This window comes from Cantharellus anzutake, assembly GCF_015039405.1.
Source record: "Cantharellus anzutake strain C23 chromosome Unknown EI90scaffold_127, whole genome shotgun sequence".
Taxonomy (NCBI): Eukaryota; Fungi; Basidiomycota; class Agaricomycetes; order Cantharellales; family Hydnaceae; genus Cantharellus; species Cantharellus anzutake.
In genome coordinates, this window is record NW_024067077.1 from 215794 (window position 1) to 226964 (window position 11171).

An 11171-nucleotide genomic window follows, 5' to 3' on the forward strand; every position below is an offset into this window, starting at 1 on the left:
CCTCACTCATTTCATATACGACTAATCCCTCCAGCTTACATGTGACACGTTTTCCCCAATCTCGAATATTCTGAGTAGATGCAATGTATTCATAGTACTTACTCAGACGTTTCTCTCAATCATGAGAAGTTTGATGAGACGATGGGAGGCTGTGACCGCTTCGTGGGAGTTGCCGAGGTGCCAAACTAACTCCGCGGTGTTAGACCATATTCAACGATCCTCCAACCTCAGGCACACCCCGAGAGGCCACTAACTTTAAGTAAGTGAGCTTGAATTAAGGATATTCACTTGTTGGCGCTTATCTACTCCCTCTTGCACTCGCTTTGGCAACGAAACATGATTATGCAGCGTCTAAACGACCCCTCCATTTTCACGGACCGCCCTATCACCGGGGAATCGATCTCGAATGACCTCTCGCAAGCGAGAAGGTGAGGCTGCTACACCTGCAGCCTCGGATTCCGCGTTACAGAAACCCAGCAAGAGGGTTAGAAAGGCCATAAACTGGTGTGTGTTCTTTAAAATTGCATTTTCTTGCCTATATGCGATGGCATTTATTATTGATCCCCCCTATATATTCACCAGTGAGCCTTGCCGAGCTTCCAAGTTAAAATGCGACCGAGGCCGTCCTTGTTCCGGCTGTGTTCTGCGTGGGACGACGGCACAATGCTATCCTGATGAGGAAAGGGGACCGCCCCCGCTTCAGGACCATAAGAAAGAAGAAGCGACACTGTGAATACCCTGGGATGTTTAGATTCTGTGGACTATCCATTCACTTGCAAACCATTCTCAATACAGGTCGTTAGTGGATGTACGGACGGAGGTCGGCCGTATTCGCAAATCGCTTGCCATCCTCGAGTCGTTGGTTCCACGAGAGGGTAGTTTTTCAGCTTTCTTGTCTTCTTCATCTTTCCAGGGAATACTCTTGTCGTTGATGAAGCAGTACGATCTGACACCCACTAGGCCGAAAGAAGGAGGTTTGTACCTTGGTCCAACGGCCCCTTGTTCAGCCGTCTTGACTCTGAGAGTGTGTTAAGTCTATGCCACGCCGAAATTGGATATTGCTCACTCTAATTGCCAATTAGAGCGACGAAACCGGTTCTCCGGTCCAGTCTGAAACACTGGCCGCTTCCGCAATCAGAGCTCTGCGCTCCCCCCACGCCAACGCTGATATTCGCTCAGAGATACCTACTGACTTCGTGTATACGACTTCTCTTATCACTTTCTTTTTTACTCGTACCTCCCCCTGTCCCCCTATTGACCATAATGCTTTCAGTGAGGCATGGGCACGCGCACGAGGCTCGGATTATACGGACCATCTTGTCATGGCGACTCTGTTCCTTATGCTGGCCGTCGCTGTTTACTATCTTCCCCCTCGCGATCCTCTATTGGCTCGTCTGCCTGCACCGCCCAACGTCGTGGCGAACAGGTGGTACAACGCCTCGTTGATAGCAGCAAATCGCTACAAGAAGTTTAAAAATCCCCCTGATTTGGATTGGATTGAGATGCTTCTTCTCAAAGCGCAATTTTTGAGCATAAGTGGCGCAGATCATGAAGAGATATGGGGAGTTAAGTGCGAAATTGGCTCGGCTGCGTTGGCGATGGCTCTTCACCGAGACCCTGGGGCGTGGAAGATGGATTTGGAGGAAATTCAGAGGCGCAGGTGGGTATGGTGGAACTACGTCGTTCTCGAGAGGTGGTTGTCTTTTCTGGTGGGTTTGTGTCTGCAGTACTATCGGTCGACTTTGGTTTCTCATCGGGGAATCGTTTTTCTTCAGTTCGGTCGCCCGCTCGCCGTTCGGTCAGACCATTTCGATACTAAGTATCCTGTTTCTGATGCAACGCCTTCCCGAACGGCCACTGGCTCATCTCAAAAGTTGGTTGTGAATCACCCTTCTGCTCCGCTCTCCCATCTTTTCGCACTCGCGCAATTCCGCCTTGCCGCCATCATCGGTGAGGTAGTCTCGGATGCGACATCTGTTAAACCTGTCCCATACGACCGCGTCAAGGAACTGGACAAGTCTCTTGAAGATTGGGAGAGCATGTTGCCCGAAATTCCGTATAACTCAAACATGGACAGATACGGTATTGGAATCAATGGGACCATGAACAGGGGCAACCTTGACCCGTTCGAATTGAGGACTTTGACACTATGGAAAGTACATCTCAGGGTGCAGATGTTTCATGTTCGTTTCATTATGCATCGACCTTACATGAACAGCGCTTCCCTAAATGGGTCGGATGGAGCTGGAGCATGGTCAGTAAATGGCCGTGCCACGGCGATACAAGGTCCTGGAGCTCAAGCCTGCCCCCCACCTCACTCTGGCAGCGTTCCGCCATACACCGACGGGAGCACTGAGGGGAGCACCTCGAGTGTAGTTGCACCCTCAACCACGCCAAGTTATGAAGCTGCTTTACACTCGGCAGAAATGGTTATTCAGCTTGTTTCCGATGCGAGCATTCAGCTCCTGGGTGAAGGTTCAAGCCCGTCTGGCGGAATGGGCTTTCTTGGTGTTCCTGGGCACATCGCTTGGAGTGGGTCATGTTCTCTTGTTCCATCTTGTTAATCTAACCCTGCCCCCCTCTGAACAGTTGGATATTCCCTTTTCTCGGCTTCCGTCTTCTTCGTAACGCTCATGCTCACAGGGCGTTCCAATGCGCCTTCCTGGTCGAACACTTCGGTCCACTACCGTCGGATCTTAGCCGCATCCGAAACACTTAAATATGTCAAAGCTGCGGTCCCTTTCGCAGAAAAGGCGCTTCTTGTACTATATGCCATGGCTCCGTTTTTCGAAGACGATCTTGACGACGCAGGGAAGAAAGCTCAAATCGACGCCATCCGAACCTTAGCGTTTCCGGGCCACAAAGACCCTCCTTTGCCCTTGCATAAACCAGACAACGGTGCTTTGGGGGACTTGAGCGCTCACGAGTCATTGGAAGCCGAACTCGAAAGGGATTTGGACTCGCGGCTTGAAACTCATGTGCCATCCAAATATGACGGGCACCATCGCGCAATCGCAGCTCCGAACGTTCCTCCCCCTCAGCAGAACGTGATTTCGCCGGTGGTGAGGGCACCCGTGGAAGCGGACGAGTTACCATCTATGCCTGGATCCTCGATGGCAGGTCGAGCGACTTCACAGGCTTTCACGTCCGCGGAGCCTGCGAGCATTTATGGTACACCTGATAGATCGACGCGTCCTCCGTCATCAATGCGAAGCCCCTCTGAGGTGTCGATGGTACCCTATCATCTACAACAGCAGCCCAATTCCTTTCTTAATCCCATAGTGATGGGTCCAACCGATGGTGTCTCGAGTCCGATTAGTGGAGTCGAACCCCCGTATAATGTTCCTTTGAACGAGCCATTCCAGATAGCCGACAATTTGTCCGCGGAGATGAGGGCGATGCCACCTCCCTCAACTGGTGGTCACACTGCCCGCAATCTTGCGGTTCCTACATCTCAACCAAGTGCGGGCAGTCATTCGGCAATGTCAGCTCCACCTGCTCTTCACCCCTCCCAGTCATCGACAGAGGCCATGTGGTATCCCCAGAATCGCCTCGTCGGGAGTTCTCAAAAACAAAGTGGCAGTGGGATGGGGTTGGGGATGGCAGTTGGTCCTGGAATGGGGATGGTGATCTCACCTCAGCCCAAAGTGAATCAGCCTCCCCAGTACTTCTTGCAGCCTAACGCTGCGCCTCTCTCTGGACCTGGAACATATATGGGACACATCACCCCTCCTGGAATAGCTGGAGTTGCGATGGGCCCTCCTAGCGCAATGGATGTTTATGTGGGTTATATCCAGCGGACTGTAGGAGATGAGGTTTGGGAGCCCAATCCTCACGGCAGTTCCGATGGGGTGGACTGGGCCGATAGCGGCTCTTCCCAAAGGCAGCAATGGTAAGGTTTTCTCTGTGATGCAGACGCGACATTGTGACTTTCTTATCCCGACTGGAGAGCTTTCCTCATCTATATGCTTGCTTTGGGGGCTCTGAGATTTTGCTTGTGTATGATATTCCTTGTACATACTTTATCACTATATCGTGCCCAGTACTCGAGTGATCGTGTTTGTCATGTTCACAATCTATTATAATCGTCGGAGACACGACACTACAGTCATGGAGCAGGTGGCAGCTGAAGAAAGCACAAATGTATGTATAGTCCATCCGGATCCAGATTGTGGATTGCGACGGCAAGAGACAAGTAGGGAAACTACAAAGATCCTATCTGGGTGGTCCCTGCCTGCCCTGCCAACTGTCTCTTGCTTTACTAGCTTTGGTGTCAATCCTGACATACTCAGCCTCATCCAGGGCACTCCCTTCTTTCTTCACGTTCAAATATGCTTCTCCAAGCACAAGCAGAGCTCTAGTACGTAAAGCTAGTTTCTCCCTGGATGGAGCATTAGGCCCGTTGGGGGGCGGATTTAGTACACGATCGCACGTCTCCCTCAAGACAGAATCTATTTCGAGCTTCGTCCCTTTGAAGAGCGCTTGAAGTCCCTTCTCGGCTGCCTGCTCTTCCAGATTTTTCTTCTCCGCTTCGGACGCCCCTGATTTCTCTGCTTCTGCAAGCTGTTCGAAGACTTGCTTCAATTCGAGTGCTATCAAGATACGTTAGTGAGAAACGAGGGACGAGATATATACTAACCTGAGCGCACCGTCGAGACACTACCATGCCACGCAGGATTTGTTCGTTCAGAACAGTACGAATAATCATGAGGCTCCACTCACGTTTCAGTGAAAGTATGATATGTTCCCTTGATCCCGTGCATCCACCCGCCAACGCCTAAAAAAGTCGAATTCGTTGCTGCGTAGTGTCTAAATCAACCCATAGAGGTGAGCCGTCGAATGGGTGGAGATTACTACACCTACCTAGCTTTCGCAACGTAGGCGTGACCCACGGCATGCAAGAGTTCCACTCCGTACGACTCTTGCTTGAGCTCTTCTGCTTCAATTTGGCATATCTGTTTCCAACTGCTTAATACATCCCGGTCGTCAGGCCCAACGGCCGACTCGCTGAAGATGGAAAGCTTGCGTTCTAGCTCGGCGACAAGCTTCCGAACCCTTTCTTCCCGAACTTTCGTTCTCTGCGTTGAGGATCCGTCCATGAGCCTAGTAGAGATTTAGGGTTTCAGGGAGTACGCACTTCAGCAGCAATCCTTTTGTCCTTCTCCTCTTTCTTGGCCTTCTCTTCAGGCGTTAGAGCCTCCTTGCCCTTTTTCCCTTGACCCGAAGCTTCGGCCTCATCTGCTTCCTGCAAAGCAGCCTTCATATCCCTCCCAAGAGAGATGTCGCCAATAATTGGCACAAATCTCTCACCACCGAAGATCGCACTGAAAATTTCTTCGGGGTCGACGAAACCTCCTTCAGGAGACCCTTCTTTAGGACCGAATTCATTGTACTTCTTGCGTAGGACAGGGTCCGAGAGGACCTGGTAGGCCATCGCTATCTCTTTAAACTACATCATATGTTCTTAGATGCCAAATTTTCCCAGCGAGGCTAATGTATTGAGGAAAGCTCACTACTTCCTCGGAGCCTCCCTTGTCGGGATGATTCTTGATCGCCTGGCGCCGGTAGGCTTTCTTTATTTCTTCGTCCGTCGCGTTAATGGGAACCCCAAGAAGATCGTAATACCTAGTTTCCTGTTGATGTTAAGATTGATGAGGGAGTACCAGCTAATAACACTTAGGGGCGATGAGCCACGGAAAGTGTGCCTACCAATGGTCTCTCGTTTGTCCCAATTTTTCGGCCTTTCCGAGCACCAGATGATGAAGATGAGTCACCATTACCCTGAGCGCCGTTCAAACTCGTTAGGCCCCCATGCGAATGGAAATTAATGGAGTGCGATTGGATGTTTCCGCATTGAAAGCATTGTACTTGGTACGATATGGAAGAAGAGGTAGAGCTAGTGGGCTGTGTAGGCGGAAGGAACTCCAAGGGCTTTGAGCATTCGGAGCAAGGCCCTATCTGGACATGGGGTACGGCTAGACGTGAAGGTAGAACTTCTGTGGATGACATCGATTTGACTTCACGTGCAGAAAGCTGATGATTCAGATCCTTCAGAGGCTATTGAATTTGCAATGGTATTCAATTTATCGGACTTGAGAACTAACACGGCCCAGCCAAGCCCAGCTCTCCTGCTTTCAGTCGTTTATTTCGACGACGGTTCGTGCATGTAGCATACTATATATGCATGTGTACCGAACAGACATTCCAGAGTCACGTGATTATCGAACCGTGTCACTTCAGGAGCGGCCCCAACATGTCGGACGTGTATAATCTCAAACTCTTACTGATAGGTTTGTGATCATATTTGCATTCCACTTTATTAACTAATAGTGCTTTTATGTTTTCACTATTTCGCCGACCGGGTGATAGGTATGTGATCTCACGAGTTTCCACTGTGAGTCCGCAGGCCTTGTTGTGTCTTTATCCAGGCAATTCTTCTGTGGGGAAATCCAGTCTTCTCTTGAGGTTTGCGGACGAGACTTGGCTCGACGAGGATGAGAGCCATGCGACAATTGGGGTCGACTTTCGGTTAGTGTTGTTGCAGCTTTGCGATTCAATCTGACCATTCGGTCTGCCCTTGTGTAGGGTACATCGAGTGCAAGTCAAGGATGGAAAGAAGGCGAAACTCAGCATCTGGGTGAGTTTACTCGGCTGCTGCGTGCGTGTGGACATTATGGTATTCATTCGAGGGGCCAGGACACAGCAGGGCAGGAGAGGCAGGTCGCTCACATTAGACTGCCAAGTCACCTGTCTGAACAGTGGCCAGGTTCCGAACTATAACGTCTTCTTACTACCGTGGGGCCCAAGGGATTATTTTGGGTATGCCGACATGCATCATATCCCATTCGTGATGTCAGACACGATTTCGTTTGCAGTCTACGATGTTTCTAACAGGGAGTCATTTGATGCCCTGCCACGATGGTTCTCGGAAATGGAGTCCTACGTCTCTCCTTCTGTTGTTAAGATCATAGTTGGTAAGGATGACCTCATGTTCGATCCCTGGTGACGTTGACTTGCTACATCTAACAGGGAATAAGGTTGATAAGGTATCGTGCCTCAGAGGAATAACCGATATCTTTGAGAACTCCATTTTGTAGGAATATTCACGAGCTGTCTCCCCAGGAGAAGGTCGGAGATTTGCTGAAAGGATGAACTCCCTTTTCATAGAGGCCTCTGCTAAGACAGCAGTTGGAGTTCGTCAAGTATTCATTGACCTTGTCGAAAGGGTTAGTACACCATTCCCTCAATGATCGCATGCATCCCGGAAATCATCTGTGTTCCTAGATTATTGATACCCCTGAGCTGTGGTCAGCTTCGGCTCCCCGTGGTATACCCAATCAGCCTGGTGTTGCTATGCCTGGGAATATCTCCCTCACTCAAGTATCTGACACCTCGGAACCTTGGGCTTGCTCCTGTTAGAAACCTGACTGTGTGCAAACTACGTTTCTTTGGCGTAAATGTTTATACCCATACATGGACCAGCGTTTCATTACCATAATTACTGCAATTAACGAACTTCAGTGACCGACCTACAAGGCTATCTGCATCCTGTGTGCATGTTGGTTTTTGGTTATCATACATAAATCGCATGCATGTACTAGTCGTTTCTACGCAGAATACCTTGTCCATTTCAATTCTGAATGCCCAATTTTGGTGATCTCCGAAGGGTTTTTATACAGACCAAGCACCTGGTGGCAGCTAGCCCATCACCATAGCAAGCAGAGCCATACGGACCTGAAGAGGGTGAGATAAGCAACAGCTAGAAATCTTGACGACTTACAAAGAGCCCGTATCGCATCTGTCGGAAGTACACTGCGCGCCGAGAATCAAAGTCAACCTCAGGGTCAATTTCTGAACAACAGGACCAATCAATTTCGATCCAAACCTGTGAAACGAGGGCTACCTACCAGTTAGCCGAGGCAATGGATGCATGACGATCATATCTGCCTTCGCTCTCGCAAGTACAGAGTGATCAACGACGTACGACTTGTGGACCCGCTCCCATTCGAGGAGATCGGTGAAACGTTCCTGTTGAACGCGAGTGACATAAAGCACATCTGTCCCAGATAAAACATCGTTGAGCGAGTTGGTCTCTGTGATGCTCACACTCGCTCTTCTCGCTGCAGAGGTGACACTGTCGGGCATGGTGAGTTCAGGCGGCGAGACAAAATTTAGCCGAACTGAGTAGAAACAGAGAAGGGTGACGAGACTATGGACCGTCCGACCGTTCTTAAGATCGCCGAGGAGAGTGATAGTCTTTCCATTGACAGTACCAAGCTCAGATCGAATAGTGAAGATATCGAGCAAAGCCTAAGGCATTGATCAGTTCTATTCGTGACGGCGCTGGGTATGTGCAGTACCTGAGTAGGGTGCTCTCCTACACCATCTCCGGCATTGATAATCGGTACCGGCGAGAATTTTGCGGCGCTGGAGACAGCCCCCAAAGTTGGATGTCGCAAGACAATCGCATCTCCATAACAAGCAAGAGTGCGAATGGTGTCTGCGAGGCTTTCTCCCTTGGCGACGGAAGACCTGTCTGCCGAGACAGTAACGACCTCGCCTCCAAGACGCTTCATCGCAGACTCGAACGAAGAACTGGTGCGAGTGGAAGGTTCGTAGAAAACATTACACAATATCCGACCGCGCAACACGTCAATAACACCATTTCGTTCGACTTGCAGACGCATTTCATGAGCAAGGTCAAACAATTGGTGTATATCAAGGTGCGAAAATTGTTTCACACTGAGGATACTACGTCGGTGGAACGCTGGATGAGGTGGGGGCAAAGTCACGAGTCGGTTCGGCGAGATATCCCGCGTTGAGAGATGGAATGCTTGCGGGACGTCAGTGACACGACTCGCAGAAGCAAGAGTAGGAGATACAAGCTGGTCAACTTGGATTGAAGGCCGATTAGTTGCGATAAAGGAACTAGCCCTGCCAGCAGCGCGCTGGATTGGCATGACTTGCAGACCGGAAACGTCGCGACCCAAAGGATTTGCAAAGTTCACACCATCAAGATAGACGGTTTGACCTTGCAAGACAACCCTATGAACGCAACCCTTCACCATTACTCCCTGAAGTGGTGACCAATGTGGACCTTGAGCAAGATAAGTAGTCCTTCTATTTATTTCGACTTCGACCTGAGAATTCGGCTGCTCTGGTAGCTCGAAGATCTTCAGAGGATTGTCGTGAAGTTTAGCGCGAATATCGTCCAGCGTCAGTTGGCCTTCAGACTGTGCAGTCAATAACAATGGTAAGGTTTCTTCGATACCACTCCGGGCACTGGAAGATTCCCCGAGATCGAGGGCTAAGCGGTAGGGTGCTGTCCCCACGGCAAAGACATCAATGGAGGATAAATGACTCCACAACGCCTGCTGATCAGCGAAAGTAGGCAAGTGGGTAGACGCAGGATACTGTTCTCGAGTGAAGAATAAAGAGTACACAGACACATCACATGTCACTTTCAGTCCCCTTTCTTTGCTGAGTGCAATGAGTTGAATGTCCTCTTTGCTGCCAACATCGGCAACGTGAACGCTTCGGTTATGGAGGCTCGCAAGGAGAAGAATTGTCGCCAAGTCGGTAGCACGTGCATCGGTAATGATAGGTTTCTCCTTGGGCCAGGCAGCAAAATGTGCAGCTACTGCAGCTACTTTGCTGATATTTTGGTCTGACAAGCCATTGAACGGAATAAACAAAGCTTTCGCTTCCTCCTGAAGCTCTTCGTCCAGCGTTGAGGCATTAGTTGCCGAGGCAGCGATCGACAGTGCGTAGTTGCTATAAGCCGCTCCTTTGAGGTTGCTTCGTGTCACATCCAGACTTTCGCCACTCGTGACACTGGCTTCGACGTCGAAGGGCATGATCTGAACGGTTGTAAATCCAGCACTAACTGATGCTTTTGTCATGAGCTCGAAGTCTCTGGACCCTTGCTTCATCCTCGGTACGAAAGCCTGAACATTGATGAGGCCGGGGAGACTGAATGTCGTGTGAGAGGTCTTGAAGTCAATTGGCGATACCTCCAGCGGCATCTTTCTAACCAAAGCCTCAGCTAAAAGCTTCGCTATCTTGACATTCGTTATCAGTGGGACGGCGAAGTCCACTGCCATGCGCCGAGTGCGATATCCCTTACTCGTATAGGTGGCGGGGCGACGATAGTTGTTCTTTGAGGGCAAATTGATGTAAAGGTCGATCATGTTGTTAGCGAGATGCTGAGTCAATGAGTACTCGGACTTCTGGGTATGACTACCACTGTCTGGCAGAGCTTCAAGGTACTATGGGAAGGTGTCAATATATGACACGTCCATAGCAAGGTATGCAATGCACCTTGCAAGGAATGTTATGTTCGGTGAAGAAATCCGCTGTTCCCGCCGTTCCGAGTAGGTTGTATCCTGCTTGGTGAAGCTTCTGGACGGATGGCAGCATTTCTAGCTTCTCCTTAAAACTTCCGATAGATAGGAGGATGTTCTTCTCGGGCAAAACGATGCCGGTGGAAATGAGTGCTTTGAGGTATGCCTCGTACTTGTTCTTTCCAAAGCAGGCTACTTCGCCTGTGGAGGCCATCTCGACACCCAGAACAGGGTCAGCTCCGGAGAGCCGATTGAAGCTGAACTGTGGGACTTTAACCCCAACGTAGTCAGGAGGAAGATTCAAGTCAGGGTACGGAACGACGGGAAGATCCAGCATGACTTTGGTGGCCATCTCGATTGCATCAACACCAGTAACCTTGGACACAAAGGGGAAGGAACGTGCAGCACGGAGATTACATTCGATGACCTTAATGTCGTTATTCTTCGCGATAAACTGGATGTTGAATGGGCCAGTAACGTTGAGTGCATTACCAATCTTGCGTGTCGCGTCTTCAATACGTCGAACAGTCTCCGGATCCAGGTCTTGAGGTGGCAGCACCAAGGTAGCATCTCCAGAGTGGACGCCAGCATTCTCGATATGCTCCGAGATATAATGCATTACCAGCTTCCCGTTTTTGGCGATGGCATCCATCTCAATCTCCTTTGCCTCTTCGATATACTTCGAGATGACAACAGGATGTTCGCGTGAGACGGCAGTTGCTTGATGAAGATAATTTGACAAATCATCCTCGGTGGAAACAACATTCATGGCCGCTCCCGACAACACATAGGATGGCCTGACCAAGACGGGATATCCAACTTCAGTGC

General features: G+C 50.0%; 4 protein-coding genes across 4 annotated transcripts; 2 read left to right on the forward strand and 2 right to left on the reverse strand.

Annotated features, from left to right (window-relative positions):
- The first annotated feature begins 178 nt into the window (after nt 1-178).
- On the forward strand, nt 179-4102 carry EI90DRAFT_3087497 (uncharacterized protein). Its single transcript, XM_039062237.1, has 7 exons — nt 179-259; nt 349-504; nt 583-729; nt 796-1024; nt 1083-1709; nt 1776-2532; nt 2590-4102. The coding sequence occupies exons 2-7, from the start codon at nt 407-409 to the stop codon at nt 3894-3896; spliced, it is 3165 nt and encodes a 1054-aa protein (XP_038908989.1). The 5' UTR covers nt 179-259; nt 349-406; the 3' UTR covers nt 3897-4102.
- On the reverse strand, nt 4043-6175 carry EI90DRAFT_2979526 (X-domain of DnaJ-containing-domain-containing protein). Its single transcript, XM_039055975.1, has 7 exons — nt 5710-6175; nt 5514-5633; nt 5138-5449; nt 4864-5078; nt 4723-4809; nt 4640-4659; nt 4043-4592 (listed from the first exon to the last, which is right to left on the reverse strand). The coding sequence occupies exons 1-7, from the start codon at nt 6007-6009 to the stop codon at nt 4216-4218; spliced, it is 1431 nt and encodes a 476-aa protein (XP_038908990.1). The 5' UTR covers nt 6010-6175; the 3' UTR covers nt 4043-4215.
- On the forward strand, nt 5975-7673 carry EI90DRAFT_3003095 (ras-domain-containing protein). The gene is made up of 9 exons (XM_039056355.1): nt 5975-6156; nt 6209-6528; nt 6586-6637; nt 6697-6716; nt 6767-6819; nt 6876-6974; nt 7030-7046; nt 7098-7226; nt 7285-7673. The coding sequence occupies exons 2-9, from the start codon at nt 6338-6340 to the stop codon at nt 7417-7419; spliced, it is 696 nt and encodes a 231-aa protein (XP_038908991.1). The 5' UTR covers nt 5975-6156; nt 6209-6337; the 3' UTR covers nt 7420-7673.
- On the reverse strand, nt 7338-11112 carry EI90DRAFT_3159037 (uncharacterized protein; the record flags this gene model as incomplete). Its single annotated transcript, XM_039066215.1, has 5 exons — nt 7338-7734; nt 7781-7851; nt 7908-8310; nt 8361-10268; nt 10321-11112. The coding sequence occupies 5 exons, from the start codon at nt 11110-11112 to the stop codon at nt 7699-7701; spliced, it is 3210 nt and encodes a 1069-aa protein (XP_038908992.1). The 3' UTR covers nt 7338-7698.
- Between the last annotated feature and the right edge of the window lie 59 nt (nt 11113-11171).

What these genes read in the sequence shown, in the direction of transcription:
- EI90DRAFT_3087497 (XM_039062237.1), top strand. Translation starts at nt 407, where the DNA reads ATGACCTCTCGCAAGCGAGAAGGTGAGGCTGCTACACCTGCAGCCTCG. An exon ending in GTTAGAAAGGCCATAAACTG is followed by an intron (nt 505 to 582) that starts GTGTGTGTTCTT and finishes TATATTCACCAG; the next exon opens with TGAGCCTTGCCGAGCTTCCA. An exon ending in TCCTGGGCACATCGCTTGGA is followed by an intron (nt 2,533 to 2,589) that starts GTGGGTCATGTT and finishes CCCTCTGAACAG; the next exon opens with TTGGATATTCCCTTTTCTCG.
- EI90DRAFT_2979526 (XM_039055975.1), bottom strand. Translation starts at nt 6,009, where the DNA reads ATGTCATCCACAGAAGTTCTACCTTCACGTCTAGCCGTACCCCATGTC. An exon ending in ACAAAAGGATTGCTGCTGAA is followed by an intron (nt 5,079 to 5,137) that starts GTGCGTACTCCC and finishes TCCTCAACGCAG; the next exon opens with AGAACGAAAGTTCGGGAAGA. An exon ending in GCCTACGTTGCGAAAGCTAG is followed by an intron (nt 4,810 to 4,863) that starts GTAGGTGTAGTA and finishes GGGTTGATTTAG; the next exon opens with ACACTACGCAGCAACGAATT.
- EI90DRAFT_3003095 (XM_039056355.1), top strand. Translation starts at nt 6,338, where the DNA reads ATGTTTTCACTATTTCGCCGACCGGGTGATAGGTATGTGATCTCACGA. An exon ending in ACAATTGGGGTCGACTTTCG is followed by an intron (nt 6,529 to 6,585) that starts GTTAGTGTTGTT and finishes GCCCTTGTGTAG; the next exon opens with GGTACATCGAGTGCAAGTCA. An exon ending in GGCCCAAGGGATTATTTTGG is followed by an intron (nt 6,820 to 6,875) that starts GTATGCCGACAT and finishes TTTCGTTTGCAG; the next exon opens with TCTACGATGTTTCTAACAGG.